Genomic DNA, 20,415 nt, shown 5'->3' with positions numbered 1-20,415 from the left:
TCCAAGATGCTTTGGTTCCTAATTCAGGTAAAGATAGTGAACTTAATTTCCAACGTTCAGATCATTTCATCGAAGTATGCTTAATTAATGAGTAAAAATTTTCCAAATCTCGAAAAGTGATGGAGACAGTATTGCACTTGATATTGGAAATTAGCTAGTGGTAATGAAAGATCGAACAGGTTCAGGCACAATTTAAACCAGGCCGTACATCACAATTGATCTAGACTGTCCGTGAGTATCTCTCACAAAATTCCAAATCTATTATTCATGGTAGTCCTAGACATACAAGCTTCCAATGTACCAACTTACAAGTCTACTAAATCTTACGAGAATCAACGAGAATACGTGGACGAAATGACCACAATAACGAACATAATTTTCAAAAATTTGCTAAAAAATAATCCCCACATTCCCCAACAGTTTCGGTTTTTTGAATTTTTACTGTAACTGTTTTTATTGTGAAGATTTATATTACTTGCTAATTTAATGATATTTCCATAATTATAAAGTAATATCAATTCAGATAATATTAGCTTTACGATGGGGTCTCTAATAAATCTGATCCATAAATGCAAAAAATTATTTAAATTTTCTTAATTATTTTAACGACTTTTTAAAATTCGAAACATTATATTACCCAATATTTATATATGTGGTCATACAGACAAACTTCGCCCCAAAATCGCCCCAAACAAAACTAACACCATCACAATTTTCCATTGTTCTCCGTGTAAAATACACATAATAGTGTTGGTAATTTTCAAAAATTTAACGGTCATTTTTTTGTATGACCACATATATATATATTGATATTACCCAACATATTGGGGGTATTAGGCAGCATCCAAAATCCCCAATTCTAAATTATCCAATGACACTAAGTTCCATGCACAAAGCAGAATGATCAGAATAGATCAACATCAATATTCTCTGAAATTCAAAAGCTTACTGCAATTAACAGTTCAATTAATCAATTTATAAAGAATAAAAAATTTAAATCCATTTGAACCGCAAAAAACCGCTAAAATTAAATATATTTATTAAGTTTAACAATCAGCATGCTACACAATATTTGGCTGAATACAATTTAACATCCCAATAATTATTTGTCTTAATCAAAAGATCCAGTAGAATCTCTTTACATTTATCACTAAAAGCTTTTCCAGCAACCAATAACACTTAACAATCTGCCTTAATTAATTATATTGAATGACAAGATTTTTTGAGGAGGTAATTTACAACTTGTTGGAATGCTTTGCAATTTCAAAGTAAATTTCACTGTCTTTGTCAAATTGATTCACTTTTCCTTCCTTTTTCAATTTTGTTAAGTGATGTTGAACGTTATATGCTGCAGCCGTCCACATTTTCTCGGGAACATCCTGATACACAATTGAGACGATTCCCATACATGACAATGGAGAATGAGCAGTAAGAACTTCCAAAATTTGACGTTCTCTTTGTTGACGATGGGAAATGTAGTATTGGATTCTCTCAACAGCATCTGTAATGACATTGCCATGTCCTGGATAAATTTTATCAGGTTTCAAATCCAAAATCTTTTCCAAACTATTCATGTAATCATAGAGGTCTTCAAAAACAGCAGTGCCTTCACCCAAAATGCAATCACCAGAGAAAACTGTTTTTTCCTTCTGATCATACAAAATGACATGATCTGTTGTATGTCCTGGAGTGTAATGAACTTTCAATGTCGTGTCTTCATCGACCTTAAATTCATGACCATCGTTTAACTGCTTAATCTTCATTTGATCAAAATCTTCTTCCAAATCACTTCTTGGGAACTTCCAGACATTGCAATTTTCATCAATCAGCTTCCTTTCTCTCAAATCGTCAACGGCACCGATGTGATCATGATGCCAATGAGTAATAACAACATCACTAATGACAGCTCTCTCTTGTTTCAACACCTGATCTAATAATGCAATATAATCTTGTTTATTTGGATCTGTTGTATCCAGCAATAACCGTCTATTAATGATAAGAACAGAATTTAGACTTTGGATTATAAACAAAAAAATTTAATTTACTTCTCAGATGTTCCAATGAGATAAGAATTCGTGCCTTGCAATGTCATCGGTCCACGATTTTGTCCAAGAATCCTGACAAGCCCATCAAATCGTGTGATATTTGGAATTGGTTGCATTGCTTCTGTTGCAAGTTGTCGGACGGATATAAAACAAAAATTATTGGGAATAACAAGCGATAGGAACAACTTTTTAAACATTTAAATGATTAAATCTTGTTTTTTGAATGTGATTTGATAGCTGGCGTGTACAGCTGATTGTCTAACGGATTAGACTTTCTTATTTGGAGGATTGGACTGAAATAATCCAGTGTATTGTCTGGAGTTGTCTCAACTTTTGAGTTTTCTTTATCGCTATCTAAATCCTCAACTGCGTTGTTATCAATGTTATTGTCGTTTAGCTGATTTTCTTCTATGGTTTGAATTTGCGAATTTTCCGTAACTGACTCTTTTTTATTTGGTTCCTTTCGTATGTATTCTTCCGGAAATTTAATATTCAATGATTCAGCCAGGTTATTAATCAATTCATCAATTTCTAATGCCGATTCTTTTGTATCAACCAACAGGCTCTGTAAATCTTTATAAACAGTTCCTATTTCTGTGTATTCGTGCTTAATTTTACTTAAAACTTCGTGTTTTTGTTCCAAAATATTTTTTACGCAATTTTTCTCCTCTTCACTTTGATTATTTTCTATAATACTCTGTTGTCTCAATGCAATATACTTGTTCTGCAATTTTCTAACCCTCTCTTCAATTATCCACTTCTCTTTTAGCAAATTCCCAAACATGTTTTTTTTATTATTGCAATAAAAACCGATTAAAATATAATTTGTGATTTTTTAACGTATAAAATTTGAACCTTAAAATATTTTGATTGAGTTTGAGTTCTTATTTGACCGACTGTCAAACATTTGTATGGTTCAAAAAAACATTTGTAATGTCTTCAAAAACATAAACACGAACATAATTTCATCAAAAATCATAAAATAATTAAATTAATCGGCTAAAATGCCTATTCTAAGTGAAGTTCAGGAAAATAACATGGACGTGGATTTGGAGCTCGTAAGTGACTATTGCAAATTTGCCGATTTATTTAATAATAATGAAAAATAAGTAAAAAGCCGGAAAACGTTTAAAATTATTAATCCTATTTCAGAATGATGACGATCTGCCGTATGAGGAAGAGATACTTAGAAATGCTTATTCTGTAAAACATTGGCTACGATATGTAGATCATAAGAAGCATGCATCTAAAAATGTTATTAATCAAGTTTACGAAAGAGCACTCAAACAACTGCCTGGATCTTATAAGTTATGGTATGTTCATTAATATTTACCTTAACAGCCTTTTCTTATGATACATTGTCATTATAGGTACAACTATTTAAAATTGCGCAAGAAGCAAGTTCGAGGAAAAAGTGTACAAGACGACGAATTAGAGGATGTGAATAATGCTTTTGAGAGATCATTAGTTTTCATGCATAAAATGCCGAGAATATGGATAGAGTACTTGTCATTCCTCACAGGACAATGCAAAATTACAAGAATTCGTCATTCATTCGATAGAGCATTGAGAGCACTGCCTGTTACTCAGCATAACAGAATTTGGCCACTTTATCTTGAATTCCTGGACAAATACGATATCCCTGAAACTGGAGTAAGAGTTTATCGTCGCTACCTCAAGTTGTGTCCTGAAGATGCTGAAGAGTATGTTAATTATTTAGTGAAAAACAACAAATTGGATGAAGCAGCACAGAAACTTGCTAAAATTGTTGATAATGAGCATTTTGTATCAAAATATGGCAAATCAAATCATCAATTGTGGAATGAGTTGTGTGAGCTGATATCAAAGAATCCTGACAAAGTAACGTCTTTAAATGTTGACGCTATAATTAGAAGTGGATTAAGACGATATACAGATCAACTTGGTCATTTATGGAATTCATTAGCCGATTATTATGTCAGAAGTGGATTATTTGAAAGAGCCAGAGATATTTATGAGGAAGCCATAGAATCAGTGACAACAGTAAGAGACTTTTCTCAAGTTTTTGATGCATACGCACAATTTGAGGAATTAAGTTTGAGCAAATTAATGGAAGATGTTGGCAAGAAAGAAGTCCAGACGAGTGAGGATGATGTGGAAATCGATCTGCGACTGGCACGTTTTGAGAATCTTATGGAAAGACGATTAGCCTTATTAAACAGTGTGTTACTCCGTCAAAATCCGCATAATGTTCAAGAATGGCATAATCGAGTGAAACTTTTTGAAGGAAAGCCACTTGAAATCATTAAAATATATACGGAAGCAGTTCAAACTGTCCAGCCAAAACAAGCTGTTGGAAAACTTCATACTTTATGGGTAGAGTTTGCAAAGTTTTATGAAGTCAATGACCAAATTGACGATGCTAGAACAGTTTTTGAGAAAGCAACACAGGTTGAATATGCAAAAGTCGATGACTTGGCAGCAGCTTGGTGTGAATGGGCGGAAATGGAAATTCGCCAAGACAATTTTAAAAATGCATTAGATTTAATGTATAAAGCAACGATAATTCCGAAAACTAAAATATCCTACACGGATGAGTCAGAGACAGTACAAGCAAGACTTCACAAAAGTCTCAAACTATGGTCAATGTATGCTGATTTAGAAGAGAGTTTCGGAACATTTCAAAGCTGTAAAAGTGTTTATGACCGAATTATTGACTTGAGAATATGCACGCCTCAAATTATCATAAATTATGGAATGTTTCTAGAGGAGCACAAGTATTTTGAGGAAGCATATCGAGCATATGAGAAAGGAATTGCATTATTTAAATGGCCAAATGTTTATGACATATGGAATACATATTTAACAAAGTTTTTGGCACGTTATGGAGGAAATCAACTTGAACGTGCTCGTGATCTTTTCGAGCAATGCATTGAGAATTGTCCACCGGACTTAGTAAAAAGCTTCTATCTTCTATACGCAAAATTAGAAGAGGATCATGGATTAACAAGACATGTCATGAATGTCTATGAGCGTGCAGTTAGTGCTGTCCAAGAGTCTGATATGTATGACATGTTTAATTTATACATCAAGAAAGCTGCTGAAATTTACGGAATTCCTCGAACAAGACCAATCTATGAGAAAGCTATTGAAATGCTGCCAGAAGTAAAGTCACGAGAAATGTGTGTAAGATTTGCCGAAATGGAGAAGATGCTTGGTGAAATTGACAGAGCACGCGTCATTTATTCACATTGCAGTCAAATGTGCGATCCAAGAATAACGCAAGATTTCTGGCAGAACTGGAAAGAGTTTGAAATTCGTCATGGCAATGAAGACACAATGAGAGAAATGTTGAGAATTAAGAGAAGTGTACAAGCAACATACAATACCCAAATTAATATGATGTCAGCACAGATTCCAACTAGTACTGAATCTACAACAAAAAGCGCAATGCAAGCACTCGAAGCGAAAGCTATGGAGACCAATTATAAGCAAAATTTGGCAACGACATCCGGCGCAAATATTATGTTTGTTCGTGGTGAGGTTCAAGGTGGCGACATAAATAAACGAAAAGAGGAAGGAACTGTCTATAATCCTGATGAAATCGATATTGATATGGATGACGATGATGAGGAAAATGAAGAAGGAAGCGATCAAGAAGAAGGTGGTGAAAGTACAGAGCTCAAAAATATACCTATTGAAAAACAAGCTATACCATCCAAGGTATTTGGTGGCTTGAAGAAGAATGAAAGCGATTCTGAGTAGCTGTAAAATAATTCCTTAAAACAATAAAAAGTAAAAATTTTCATTTTAAAATACTTTTTTTGTTTTTATTTCTTCTTGTTTTCATCAATAATCTTTATAACTTCATCATAGCTGCAACAGCTTTTGAGCCTTTTGTATTTAACATTGAAAAAGCTTTTTGCTAAATATTTAAAACTCATCAGCTAGCTGTTTCATTCGACTTTATTCTTTTTTTTTTTGTACTTCACAAAACTTCTTTCAATAATCTTGATAATTGATTTTCGCGCAAAATTATAATTTTCATATCTCTTTTCCTTTCTTTTTTTCATTCAACAATTCACATGAAAGCATGTTATTATTTTTGGATGTATATGATATAATCATTATTTTAAACATTTGCGATTTTTGTTATGTCAATGAATTATTTTTTGAAATATCTGACTTAAGTCCAATACACTCTGGATGTCATTATATACTTAGTATGGCTCATGAGGTCAAATAAATAACGGTGAAAGTTTGAAAAATGTTGCAAAGGTGTACAAATTCAATTGCAAAACTGTTCAACAGCATTTAAATACTGAATTTGAAAACTGTTATATGGTTTTTGACATGGAATTTAACTGTTTAAATAGTTTGAATACTGTTGTATGGTTCTAAATGTAAAATTTAATTGTTTTGGAAACTGTTTTATGGTTTTGAACAAATAAATTTAATAATTCGATGAGATATTAACTGTTGTATGGTTTTTATATTCAAAAATTGACCGTTAGTAAAGTAACCTTGAAAATTCGACATTAGAACAGAAGTTCCAGATCATTGACTTAATGAATTTTTTTAATAATACCTAAATGAATTTTCGGCAAGATTCTTCAGTGTTAATTTTATTATGACTTAATATCTAATTCCTCAATATTTGCAATAATTATAAAAAATAGAGAAGCATTTTCACACTTTATATTTCTTTTCTTCAATTTTAATATGTTACATTTTTTTGTATAATATATTCATACTTTTTTTTGCAATTAACGATCTCGTTGAAATTATAAAGGGAAAAATTATATTTTTGCCTTTACGATGCAAGTTAAATGAATAAAAATTCTTAAGAAGCTAGCTGCTAATTGTTACATAAAATTTAGGCATTTTAGCGAAAAAGAATTAAAAATATTAATTATCCACTTAAGTTATCATCAAAAAAAAGTCAGTTAATTCATATAAAGCCTTTTCATTTCATTACATTCCATAAGAGAACGCGCCACTTAATCAAATGATATTTTTTTTTTATTAATTTCCATTCTTAATTTGATTGCAAAAACCAGCAAAAACATTTGACATTCCGTATTCGAGTAAATTATTTTAATCAATAGTAATATTGAATAATTCATATCTCAGCTTCTTTTTCATGCCGTTCATTCATGAGTAAAGAGCGATTGAAGAGACAATGTAAAGGGGGTTCATGATTTAAATAAAAGAGATTTTAAATAATCAAATGAATTCATAGGAAAATGACAGTTTAAAAAGAAATTTGAATTTAAAACCTTACAAATGTTTTCTTTTTCAAATATTTTTTGACCGTTAATTTCAAAGACATTTTAAAAATTGACTGTGGAATTTTCAAATATTTTCTGACCGTTAATTTTTTGAATTTTTTTTGGACGTTAATTTTTTTAAATATTTTTTAACCGTTAATTTCATCTTTTATTATTTTTGACCGTTAATTTTTAAAATTTTTAAATTGAAAATAAAGGACCCCCACTAAAGTATTAAATTATTGCCTCATCTTTATCAATTAGTAGTAAAAGAATCAGTGAGAAATATATATTGGCAAAAAGTAATGGATACATTTATCAATCTGGCAATCAAGTGCGCATATAGCATGAATTTATTTATTATTTACATCAATTTACATTGCATAATTTTTAATTCTAGATTTTTGTTTATTCTTCTTCAAAAAAAGATAATATAGAAGGAAATAGTCAGTGTTTTGATTATTATTATTTTTTTCAGTAACAGGGAACAATCGAATGCATTAATTCCTTTCAACAGAATCGAATTAACAGTTTTTTGCTTGAAAATATGCCAAAACAATTTTTATTTTTAAAAAAAACATTTTCTGAATTCCAGCATGTAAAAATTTATGTGAAATGAAATGTACTTACATTAAATATTAATGTTTATGAGACTTTTTTGTAATTATTTTCTAGTTTGTGTGTAAATTAATCTGAGAAGAGTTAGGTAGGAGAAAAAAACTTGGTGGTCAAAGATTCTATTCTGCATCAGGCACTTTCAGTCATTAATTAATTTTCATTATTTGGTATATAGATTTGTTCATTTTGATGGTCGTTACTCGAAGTTATTTTAAAACAGAAAGAAATAAATTCATTAAATGACTAAAAATATTCTGTTGATCACATACTTTATGACCTGACTGATGCAAGAAATTTAAAAGTAAAACTTATTGATTAAAATTAATTGAAATAATGACAATAATATTAGAATAAGGTCCAACCTTGAACCTTTTTTTTGTTGTTTCTGTATCTATAGAGATTCTTGCGTCTTAACTTTGTTTCAGATTACAGTGATATAGCATGTCACTATTAATAAAAAGCTTCAACTACTTAACATTAACGACGAGGACATTGAAAATTGCAACATAAAGCCCTTTCCTCTCTCTTTTTTTTGTGTTATCCTGCATCTTTACACTTAATGTGCAATTAAACGAATCAGATTTATGATAATAAATGTGATGATGCAAGACTTTACTTGAATATTTGATGAACTATTAATTTCATCAGCCTTAATCTCATTCTCAGCATCATCATTTTCTTCTGACTCATCATCTTTCATTGAAGTTTTCTCAGTTATTCTTTCTATTGCATTATTGGATATTGTCGAGAATATCGATCGATGCGTAGTTGAACTTGATGTCGTTGATGTCGTAGTTCTTTGTGTCGTCGTCGTTGGCACAACTGTATTATTATGAAGCCAGAATGTCGGACTATAGTCAATTTCTAATTGATCCTCTAAGTTTGCTTCGTAGCCCTATATTTTGAGGAATTTAAAAATACAAAATTAGCTAGTGATGCTTAATAAAATTATTAACTTAACTTACAGCATTAACTCGAATACGTCGTTTCTTAGATTTAGTTCCATCAGCCCAATGAATGATAAGTTGTGCATCATATGGTCCATCTCTTATTGTATAATTACCCCACAATGATATATTCAATGCAGTTCCTGGTTGTAAAGTTGTAGACACTCCTTTTGTTTGCATAACGTGATTATTTGTTTCAATTCCCCAAAAGCAATTGTAAACTTCCTTTTTGGCAACAAAGACTGTCGTGTTTACACTGCGTGCAATTGCTTCATGATGTCCTAAATTCCTTGTCAAATTGTATTCATATCCAATGACGGCATTCACTTCTGCTGGCTGTTCTCCTTCATTCCTAAGCATCGTTTGACCCAATAGTGTACGATTAGTATCAATTTTCAACTTAATAGTACTAAACTTTATATCATGTAATTCATAATGTACAGCCTCGAAAGCTACTAAAATCTGACCATTGTCAAATGTTTGCTCAGAACTAGCTACAGTTGCGTGAATCTTTCCAAAACCTTCTTTTGGATCAAACCAGCCTAAATTGATTAAAATAAGATATTTACATTAGTTTTACGCTTCAGAACGTCATCAGCTCACAAAAACTCACCTATCGCGTGATCTATTTCATGATGTTCCATTGAATGACTCTTCTTGTGTCTCGCAATGTAATATATTTCCGACTGATAAATAAATGAAGGAGGAACAATAGAATTCTATAGACATTATATTGTAAAAGGTGTTAACTTACTCGTAATCCACTGTTGATTGTTGAGACTGTACCGTCAATGTGCGAGAATACAATTCCATTTTTCTCCCAGTCTTGCCAATCTGTCTTGGCGCCGTTGCCTTTATTCATTAAAAGCTCAAAATCACCTTTTGTTTTGATTTGCGAGTGCATTGAAACGATGCATACGTAAGATTCATCACTGCGCTTTTTAACATATCCAGTCACAGCAATTGAATCTACTGTTGATCGACAAATGTATGCTGGATATTTCTGTGTATAGAGTAAATTTAATAAATTTATTGATTTTTTGCTAACAATAAGATGAAGTCATTTACCTCTAGAAATTCCCCAGCTGATACTGCGTACTCTAACTGATGCTTTGGATTGCTTGGATTAAATGATTCCCATGTTAAAAGACTCGACGTTACTAATTGACCAATGTTTTTGTCAAATACAGACACTGGCTTAGTTCCAGCAACAAACTCAATAAGTAGGATTGTCAATAATAATAGAAGCTCCACAAATTTGATCATTTTTATTATTACTGAAATGAGAGAAAGAGATAAATGCATAAAAAAATAGTTATATTAAGTATGCATATTATTATGTAATTCAATCAACTCGTTGATTGTGACAATTTTGCGACAATTTATGAATAACATTGTCCTTCACATACTGCTCGCTATTCTATTTTATGCTACTATATGTCGCGTTTACATTAAATCTATCTAATTAATCAGAGATGAGACGAAAGAAGAAACAAAGAAATGCTTTTCATTTATTTTAGAACCAAAACACTTGTACGCAATAATAAATTAAACAAAACAATTTATTCAGCACTATGATAAATGGAAAAATATATCTTTTCGGGTCAATTGTTGAAATTGCTAAATAGATGAATGATTTGTCGTTTTGAAATATTTAATAATAGTAAATAAATTTATGTATAACCTTTATATACTAATTTTCAAAATAACTGTCGTTTCAAATTTAAATTTTGAAATCAGTACAAATGTAGCAAAATGCTGTTGTAGGGTTTTGAACTTTTTGAATATTCCGTTACAAAATTGAATTAAATGACCTAAAAAGATAGCAAGGTGCAGGATACAATTTCATTATTTGTTTGCCTGACATCCTTCAAATTGTACAAAGAAAACAATTTTTGTGTTTATTTGACCGACTACGACATTTGGCTCTATTCCTTTATTCTTATCTATTTTATTACTTTCTTATGTGCTCCCCTTCGAAAAAAACAATTTTACCGCTTCCAGCGATTTGGAATGGATATTTCATCAAACAGCAAGTAAGCAGCATGTACAACCCTCCTTTTTGAGTCGCTTGAAATATTAATGGAATTTTCTCAAGATGAAAATAATAAAAAGTCTTTCAAAAATTCATTGAATCAAATTCAATCTTGTAAATAGAAAAGAAATAGTCACAAAAAACATGAATTGGAAGTTCTAATGCAGTAATACAATCTGATCTGCTTATATTTGAGAAAAGTATTATCATTTTGTAATAAGTAATCTCCGACTGTTATATCAGAATTTATTTATAATTTTTCATATATCAAGTTCATTCATGACCACTGACGTTAATAGAATCTGACTTTCATTGAGGATGGGAAATAAAAATCTGTAAACCATGTGGATATGCTGAAATAATATTTTATTTGGATATTTCATACGAGTGCCTATTGAAATAACGAATTTCAATAATTCGAAACTTCATTTTTGCGAAGCTTCATTTGTTCGACCCAATATATATATATGTGGTCATACGAAAAAATGACCGTTAAATTTTTGAAAATTACCAACACTATTATGTGTATTTTACACGGAGAACAATGGAAAATTGTGATAGTGTTAGTTTTGTTTGGGGCGATTTTGGGGCGAAGTTTGTCTGTATGACCACATATATAAATATTGGTTCGACCATATCATTTTTCCGAATAATTCTTCATACAAATCTCTATAATTTTTAAATTTTAAAAAACCGTTGATGAAATCAAGCATTTTATTTTCGTCAAAAATATATTTTACATTTAAATTATCTTCTTATTTTAAAGGACTAAGCTAATTTAATCGTTTTTAAGGTGTAGAAGTAGATAATTTAATTTTAAAATATATTATAAACGAAATTAAAATGATTGATTTTATCAACGGTTTTTCAAAATTTAAAAATTATAGAGATTTGTATGAAGAATTATTCGGAAAAATGATACGTTCGGAAAAATGAAACATTCGTAAAAATGAAGTTTCGAATTATTGAAATTCGTTATTTCAATAGGCACTCATTTCATACACATGAAGTGACAATAAATTAGTTGGGACATATTAATGTTCAATGAGCATTTAAGTTTAATTTTAAAGCTATTTACATAAGTAATTGGCTGTCTGTCCATAATTTTTGAATAATTTTAATGTTTTTGACAGTTAATTTTCAAATTTTTAGGTGACAATTTCTTTCAAATATTTTTTGACCGTTATTATTTTAAATATTTTTTGTCCGTTACTTTTTAAACATTTTGTGACCGTTATTTTATGATTGTTATTTATGAATTTTAAAAACGCGTTTACCTCGATCATGAGTAGCACCAATTATTCTAGCAATTTTTATGTGTGCCTGGATAGCACTTGATTTTCATTACAGAATATATAATGTGACGTATGACATTCATTCATTCATTTGTGCAGAACAATAAAATATAATATTAAGTACTTCATCTGAGAGAGCACATAAAATAAAACTGTGAAACACGAAACCTTACTAATTAAACTTTATAAAGGAACTAACATAAAAATTGCATGATTAGTGCGCATTTCAGGAAATATTGATGGAATTTTAAAAGAAAATCTTAAAAATTTTACCCAAACAATGCTCATATTTACTTTAAAGTGGCTTCTGTAGACGAGAACATGCCATAAATAAACTCATTTATAGTGTTTCATGGACACTTTGTGATACAGTTATTTATGACTCTCGAAAAATGCATTTTATGCTGTGTGCATTGAAAAAAAAAAATTATTCATGTCAATAAAAATAAGGCAACAAAAAAAGACATAATAAGCAGGCATAACATGATGCTCTCATCAGTTACAAAAAATTCTCCCAAAACAGCATGATTCGGTAGTCGTTTTGGGTTATTGCCAAAATAAACCATCATGCAACATTTAGTTGAGGAATTAATTAACTGTATAGTTATAGGATATAGTTTAAAATAACACATTTGCCAAGTTTATGATCGATTATTGCGTTATCTTGATAAATAAATAACTCATGAAATTCATATGCTGCATGCTGAAAAAACATAAATTTCCTAATCCTTGGATTAAATTTAAATCCTCAGATTTAATTTAAATATGTTAATTTTTATTTCCGCAGTCAGACTACTTGCAAGCATTCTATTCTCTGGACCACTAAACCATAATTCAATTCCAAAATTAACCCCAACAGAAACCATAAAAATCTCATTCCATCAAAGACAAGACCAATTATCAGAACTATAAATTTTTATGACACCAAGTGGAAATAGTTGAGAGTCATCAATTCATTTTAAAGGAATTAGCACTTAAAGAACCATAAACAAAAAAGGTTGATAACAATGCGCTCAGTTCAGTCCACTTAAACTTCCAGTTCAAATTACAATTCTTTTTTTGTTATTGTCTGCTTGACATCGTTCAAAAGTCATTTATGTCATTATTTATGACATGTCGATGGGATATGCAGGAGATGAAGGAAAAGTGTTATCAAATAGAAAAATAATTTATATGCATGAAGATAGAAAGGTTCCCGATCGGCACAAATTATTTATGGCAATCAAGTGGCTGCTACGTGACGTCTAAGTGGTTACAACATAGCATCCAAGTGACTGCAACATGACATCATAGTGACTGTAACTTGTCGTCAAAGTGGCTGCAACATGGCGTTCAAGTGACTGCAACATGTCGTCCAAGTGTCTGCAACTTGTCGTCCAAATGGATGCAACAAGGCATCCTAGAAGCAATCTTCATGGGAATTAACAAGAAGACTTGGATACCATGTCGCAGACACTTGACTGCCACGATAATTTTGTACCGATCGGGTTTGTTGGAACTAACAAAGCAAAAGAGGAAGGATAAAGTTTAATGGATAATTTATTGCATTTCACAACGGACAGAGTTCCTTCCATCATCATGCATACACTGTACACCGTTTCACACTAATGACTTCTTCCTCTTGAACAATTCCACAATTCATGCATGATGATGGTGCCACTTTGGTGACGACATTCCATTAATATCTCACTCGAGAATGTGAATAATTTAGCCAAGCTGGCAACAGCATCATCAACAAAGCATAAGAAAGATGTGCAATTTTCACATCAATGGATTCACATGTCTATCTAAGAATGTACAATTTTATATTAAACAAAAAAAGAATGAAATTGTCTGCCAGATGCGATTTGTTGAGCTAGGTCCGGGATAGAAAATAAAAATTGTAGCCATCAATTACGTATGCGATGCAATGCCAATGTCCATAGCAAATTGGTTTTAAATTTCAATACAAATTCTCATTCAGGCCATAGAATAAATATTATTATTATCTAAAATACCGTGGCACATGCTGTAAGTTGAAACCATTGAAAATTTGAATGAAATTAATTTTTTTTTCTCTCTTTCTCTCTTCTCTTCATTCTAGTTCCACATACATTTTTGTGTTGTTTCATTCTGCTTACATCTATCGTCAGTATCATTACTATCTTTTTCACATTAAAGGCCACAAAGAGGAAAAATATAGGAAGTGAGAAAAAAAATTGTGAATTGAAGAGAATGTGGATAAACAATGAAGCATTTCGTCTATTCACCAACTAACCAGCCAGTCAGATAGTCAACAATGCAATGTATATAATAATTAAAATAAAATTCCATCCCAATGTTGTTGAAAAATGAGAAAATATAAAATTATGTTGTGTGGATTGTCAGAGAGCATAGGATGATTTAAGCGCTTTTTGGTGTTGTATAGGAAGAGTAATTGCATATTTCATTATATGAGCTACACTAGACTGAATGGAATTGTTGAAAATCGATGTTGAAGGCAATTGAATATTAACGGAAATTTAGAATTTGAATTTTAACGTAAAATCAAAATTCAAACTAAAGTTCAAAATTTGAACTTGACGCCAAAAGAATCAAAAATTAAATTTTTGGAAGAAAAATTCAAGCAATAATCATATTAGAAGCTTTAGAAAAACTCAAGGGCACAGAGAAAAGGGATTTCTTCTCAATATTAAAAGGATAAAGAGCAAAGCTTATCGTATAAGGAATCCTTATTAAGGATTACAATAATCCGAAAGGAAATGGATTTTGGGATAAGCTTTGCCAAATGTACAAGAATAAGGTCAAAAAACAGATTCAACACACGACGCAGTTCACACGACTTTCAACAATAATAGAAACATTTTAAAACAGGAATTGAACGTCATTTGTAAATTAACTTAAGCGCGGGAAGTAAACACAAATGCATCACGAACGATTATCTTCAAAATATCTAAAATATACGGATAGTGAACAAATTTGTTTATTCTAATTTCCAACACTCTTATCTCATCCAGACCGTACTCAAAAGCGACAAAATGTCAAACAGTCAATGAATTTTTTTTTTGTTGGCCATAAGAAAGCTGTGATAATAATAAAGATGGTGATGATGATAAAGTGAAAGAGACTATTCTTAATTATTCACTATCCATTCCAGTTGGTTGTGCATTGTATGCTATATGTCGCATGATACGAAAGACATAAAGAACTTAATTAAATGAATGTACAATGATTCCCATCATCGAAAATGAAACTTTTTTTGTTTTATTGAAACATTTATTACTTCTGAAAATGTAAACTCATTCTGCCTGGGCTGCTTGTACAATAGCAGGCAAGTAAAATAACATGTAGGTTGAATTAAAATCTATTTATATGTCATCATCGACATAAGTTCGACAACTGACTATAAATAATTTATCAACATCAATGGCCCTGACTGCTTACTTGCTAACGATTCAATAATAAATTGACGATCCGTAATGAAGGGTAAAAAAAAAATTGAGAGAGAGTTGAGTGATCATAATTTAAAGCATGTTTTGGTCCGGCGATTGTAATTATGCTGAACGTGCATTCTCTTCCTCCCCATTCTTATAATCAAGATTCACTTTATAATGAGTCGCCTTGGGACATTCAATTTTTTAATTATTGCTTTCTTTTCGGTTATCATATTTATGGCTTTACATTCATCGGACAAAACAGTTAGGGGGCACCTTATAAATTATGTCTAGAATCATGATGGATTGCGGAATTGGAAGCTGTTTGGCATGTAATATGTTAATATTTAATGATTGACTCAATTTGATGGTACGGATGGACGTCAACTAGGAACGAATATATTTTTACGTAAAAAAGTTCACATGCTGAGATGCTAAAAACACATTGAATCATTTCACACTCTTTTCTCATGTGCCAAATCTCTCTTATTTCTTATCAAAATCGATACTTGAACGAGACGAAGAACCTATAAAAATTTTATTATGACTCACTTTTACGATGACCTTTTTAACGTTCTTATTATTATTATTATTGCTTAATGCATGAATATGCTTTTGCCAAATTGAATGAATAAGAGTGCTGGAATTTTTTCCTGGTTTGATGACATCATCGAGTCTTATATTTCAATTGATTCTACTACCTAATTTAGCTGTATAGCATGAGACACAATAGTCATCATATATCATCCGAATAATTTATCACTTTAAATTTTTTAAGTAGCTGATCTTAATCTATAATAATGCTTTTGTTTTTGACTAGATCTGTTTTAAAGAATTCCATACAAAATTGTTGTACAAAATACCTTAACTACCAACATCCACGCTTCATCTCATCACGCGAGCAATTCGTTTAATGATCCATTTATTAATTCATACGTTTTTAAATAGCTACAGTGTATCTATTTATTTTACATTCTTTTTTCCCTCATCGCCTCGAGTTTACTCTTTTTGGCTATGGAAACAAGAGAAAAAAAACGTGACAAATTACTGGCGATAAATTGTCTGTATTAATCTTATCGACACAAGTAAATGAGAAACTGTACGGATGTTGGAAATGACAGGGATTTTGATTTTAATTACGCTTTGAATCTGAAGGGTTAAATTTTTAATCCGAGGATTAAATTTTTAATCCATCAATTGAAACCTAACCTCCAAAAATTCGTTATACTTCCACAGAAGAACAAAGGAAAAAGCAAGTGACAAAAATTATATAACGATCAATAAAGCAGCCAACAGCTTAAGAAAGAAAACAAAAAATGTTAATTTAATTACCGTCCGAAAGAAATTCCAGGAAGTCATTAAACTTAAACCGAATTACTTTAAACTTTTGGGTTTCTGGTTTTTCTATCATTGATTGATAGTTGTATATAGAAAATTACTCGTCAGTCAGCATCCGTTCAGTTTAAAAAAAAAATATCATCTCATTAAAGAATCGTTTCTCAGTACCTACTTGCTGTTTTTTTTATGTTCACTTTAATGTGGGGTCGAATATGTATGATATGACATTTAAGGGCTTGTGGAATTAAATTGAAATTAAGGGTTATAATTTGTAATCCCGTCAATCAATTTTCAATTTAAGGGTTTGCATCTTGTTGGAAGGATTCAATTTTCCAGGGACATAACTTCGCAAATTGAATTTTAATTGAAGTACTTAATTTTTAATCCAAGGGTTGAATTTTTAATCCGGCGATTTAATTTTTAATCCTAGGATTTAATCAAATTTTTAATCCTACAATTCAAATTTTGAATTTTGCAATTCAATAAACGTCATTAATGGACAATCCCCTTATATACTTTTGTTTTTTCACAGACACCCAAATTGTAAGTTTATGATATAAGTGCAGAGCATCATTTTACTGACATCATAAACTGTGAAAAAAGGAAGAAGATGCCGGTAAATATAATAAAGCGGCTTTGTAAAATGAGCTGTTTACTTGCTCTCTCACACTTTTTTATTATTTTCTCATTATGTCCATTTGTTTAGTATCGTTGTAAGCTGTGTAAATAGTTGACAACAGAAAAAGTTTCACTTCTATCCGATCTAATATCGATAAAATTCTTCCTACAAGGTCAGCAACGCATTTTTGTCATTTTATTTATTTTTTTTTTGCCGCTTGTTATGTATTGTCCAACAACAACAAAAAACAAATTTATGGACGAACACAACATATAGGAAAAAGTAATTTCCTCATTCACCGTGCATCATAAATTTCAATTTGTCTAATAAATATCCAATTTCAAACATTTTTTTGGATTGGTCATTTCACTTGACTATAAAAATGTGAAATTAGATTTTCGCGCCAAGATGAACGACAATATTAAGCTACTGAGTAACTGACTATGTCACATAATCGAATCATATATCGCACACAAAAGTCGAACTTGAAACTGCAAAAAGGCTCTTAAAAAATGCTAATGAAATTCAAAAATAATATAAAATAAATTAGATATTTCTTTTCTTAAACTTTTAAGTAATAAGAAGGAACAGAAAGTGTATAGAATGATCAACTGGAAATGTTGAATGGGAGAGAGAGAATTAACATGACGTTTCAGTTAGCTACGAGAACACAGCACACAAAAATAATCAGTCTGCGGTTTGAATAATTAAATTATTCTAGAAAATTCTCCTAAAATTTCAATTTTTAAAATTCAAATCCAAAATTTCCGTTACAGAAAAAATTCAAAAATTCATCTTCAAAAAGTTGAATTAATTCGAACCGTGGACCCCCAATCATACATCTCACAGTCAAAAGGTTTAAACCCGCAAAAAGGATGACGACATGACTTTTTAAGAATCTACATACAATTTATTCATCTATAACAAATCTGCTTAAGACGTGTTTTGCCATTCAACATGCTCAAATCACTTTTTGAACTGATAATCGTGTAAATGAAGGCGAGTGCGAAATAATGAGAATAAATAATAAAAAGAGAAAAAGACGAATAGCCTGCCTGCCTGGCATTATAGGTAGATACAGTAAACGAATGTACAGATTGATTTAACCGCAAAAAAGTTATTTCCAGCATGTTACAGTTGATGATTTTTGATATATAAATATAATAGACACTTTTCAGAGATAGGAGATAGTTGTTTCTATCACTATTACTTTAATGTAAACATGACGTCGCGTTGTGCATAAAAATAAATAGCTAGTCTAATGCTAAATTAGAGAAAATTGCTCAAAAAAATACCGGAGTCGTTCAGTTGTGACGTCTATGATTTAAAGGGAGACTGGAGCTGTGTTATGGATTAAACAGCATGTATGCAAAATACATCAAGCATGGAAATCTATGTTTTGACGTTTAACGGTTATTTAGAAATCAAATTTTAACGGATTTTATAAAATTCAAATTTTAACGGTTTTCAAAAATTCAAATTTCACTAGATTTTTTTGAAAATTTAAATTTTTAACGGATTTTACAGCTTCATTTCTCTTCAAGTTCACTTCACAAGAACAGACGTCATTTACGGATGACCTCGTAGCAATTTTCATACAGTATGCTCCCGTTTAAAATCCCGTTCACCGATTTAATTTGATTAAAATAATCCACCGCCAAAAAATTGAGTATATACACAGCACTTTCATGGAGGTTCAGGTTGTGTAATTAAAAATGATTAAGAAAGCGTGCATATATAAATATTTATAACAAAAATAATGGCAATAAAAATTAGTACAACTTACCACGTTAAATGAATGAGTAAACACACAAAAAAATATATAATCTGAAATGATGCACGGTGTTCTTAGTTCCTTCTATATATCTTATAAGCACAAACGTAATATTATCGATTTTTCCTTTTTTCTCTTTTTTTTCTCACAAAAAAAATTTTGTTTCACAATTCCTCCTGTTTTCTCTCCAATTCTTCTTTATTTCTCGTTGGTTTTAATGCTTTTGATATGAAAAATTTTCATGTGATTCAAATCATTGATTTTATGCTTTATGTTTAACTAATAAAACATTCATTGATTTAATCGTGTCTAATATTAATCAAAAAAGAATCTTCCCTTTTCATTGCACACACAAGGTAAAACTAATCGATTATTTCCTTCAACTCAACGAGAATTTCACCATAATTGCGGATAAATAAGCCGCGATGGATATCTATGGACCGAGAAATTACTTTCACGATTATTATGCCTTATTATGATGTTTTGTTACCGTGATATTAAAAAATTATTCTCGAATATTAAACTTGAACTTTATGCTTCGAATTTTTGGGCGAGAATGATTATTGTAGCCGTTAAGTCTGAACGTATAATGTGTAACTGACTGACTGTGGCTCTCCGAAGAAGTAACACTAAAGAATGAACACGATTTTTGGATTCTCTCTCCTTATATTCTATGATACAACTTTTTATCTCACATTCTCTCACTGTTCTCATCATGCTCATTCTGGACATTCCAGCATAACTCATCTTTAGTTTTGGCACATTTTTCTAACGGTCGAAATATTTTTGAATTTTTAGCATGAAATTTATATTTTTCTTCACTTTTTCTTGCTGGCCTAAAACTTGATGATTTGAGGACTTCTGTTGATTCCTTTCAATACATTTGATGCTTATTTACCTGCTGATATTGTTGAATTAATTGTATGTTGAGAATCTGATGATTTAAGTATTAAAAACTCTGAAAATCTAAATTCTATGTTTTTATTTGACGAAGAAAAAGAAGACTCGATTGATAACGAATAATTTTAAATTTGAAAAATCCGTTAAAATGATAAAAGTTTCTTAAAAAAACAATAAATTTA

The 20,415-nt window shown here is 30.7% G+C and overlaps 3 protein-coding genes across 3 annotated transcripts; 1 reads left to right on the top strand and 2 right to left on the bottom strand.

Annotated features, from left to right (window-relative positions):
* Positions 1–998: 998 nt before the first annotated feature.
* LOC139092163 (beta-lactamase-like protein 2 homolog) lies at positions 999–2,556 on the bottom strand. Its single transcript, XM_070642482.1, has 2 exons — positions 2,046–2,556; positions 999–1,986 (listed from the first exon to the last, which is right to left on the bottom strand). Exons 1-2 carry the CDS (start codon positions 2,240–2,242, stop codon positions 1,236–1,238), a joined length of 948 nt encoding a protein of 315 aa, XP_070498583.1. The 5' UTR covers positions 2,243–2,556; the 3' UTR covers positions 999–1,235.
* A 418-nt stretch (positions 2,557–2,974) lies between these two features.
* Positions 2,975–5,842, top strand: fand (Pre-mRNA-splicing factor SYF1 fand). Its single transcript, XM_070642472.1, has 3 exons — positions 2,975–3,103; positions 3,198–3,358; positions 3,416–5,842. Exons 1-3 carry the CDS (start codon positions 3,050–3,052, stop codon positions 5,787–5,789), a joined length of 2,589 nt encoding a protein of 862 aa, XP_070498573.1. The 5' UTR covers positions 2,975–3,049; the 3' UTR covers positions 5,790–5,842.
* On the bottom strand, positions 5,827–20,141 carry uzip (beta-pore-forming protein unzipped). Its single transcript, XM_070642473.1, has 6 exons — positions 19,346–20,141; positions 9,928–10,136; positions 9,614–9,862; positions 9,473–9,545; positions 8,878–9,401; positions 5,827–8,807 (listed from the first exon to the last, which is right to left on the bottom strand). The coding sequence occupies exons 2-6, from the start codon at positions 10,123–10,125 to the stop codon at positions 8,469–8,471; spliced, it is 1,383 nt and encodes a 460-aa protein (XP_070498574.1). The 5' UTR covers positions 10,126–10,136; positions 19,346–20,141; the 3' UTR covers positions 5,827–8,468.
* Positions 20,142–20,415: the final 274 nt, after the last annotated feature.

The sequence above is a fragment of the Chironomus tepperi genome, unplaced genomic scaffold (genome assembly GCF_022539635.2).
Source record: "Chironomus tepperi strain 1889 unplaced genomic scaffold, CSIRO-AGI_Ctep_v1 contig_298, whole genome shotgun sequence".
In the NCBI taxonomy this organism is placed as follows: domain Eukaryota; kingdom Metazoa; phylum Arthropoda; class Insecta; order Diptera; family Chironomidae; genus Chironomus; species Chironomus tepperi.
Note: the sequence above shows the minus strand (reverse complement) of the source record. Positions and strands in the feature narration are given on the sequence as shown.

Coding starts and splice junctions, on each gene's coding strand:
- uzip (XM_070642473.1), bottom strand. CDS start 10,125: ATGATCAAATTTGTGGAGCTTCTATTATTATTGACAATCCTACTTATT. Junction 9,402..9,472: donor TGAAATAGATCACGCGATAG/GTGAGTTTTTGT, acceptor TAATCAATTTAG/GCTGGTTTGATCCAAAAGAA. Junction 8,808..8,877: donor GACGTATTCGAGTTAATGCT/GTAAGTTAAGTT, acceptor CTCAAAATATAG/GGCTACGAAGCAAACTTAGA.
- fand (XM_070642472.1), top strand. CDS start 3,050: ATGCCTATTCTAAGTGAAGTTCAGGAAAATAACATGGACGTGGATTTG. Junction 3,104..3,197: donor TGGACGTGGATTTGGAGCTC/GTAAGTGACTAT, acceptor ATCCTATTTCAG/AATGATGACGATCTGCCGTA. Junction 3,359..3,415: donor CCTGGATCTTATAAGTTATG/GTATGTTCATTA, acceptor TTGTCATTATAG/GTACAACTATTTAAAATTGC.
- LOC139092163 (XM_070642482.1), bottom strand. CDS start 2,242: ATGTTTAAAAAGTTGTTCCTATCGCTTGTTATTCCCAATAATTTTTGT. Junction 1,987..2,045: donor CTCATTGGAACATCTGAGAA/GTAAATTAAATT, acceptor TATCATTAATAG/ACGGTTATTGCTGGATACAA.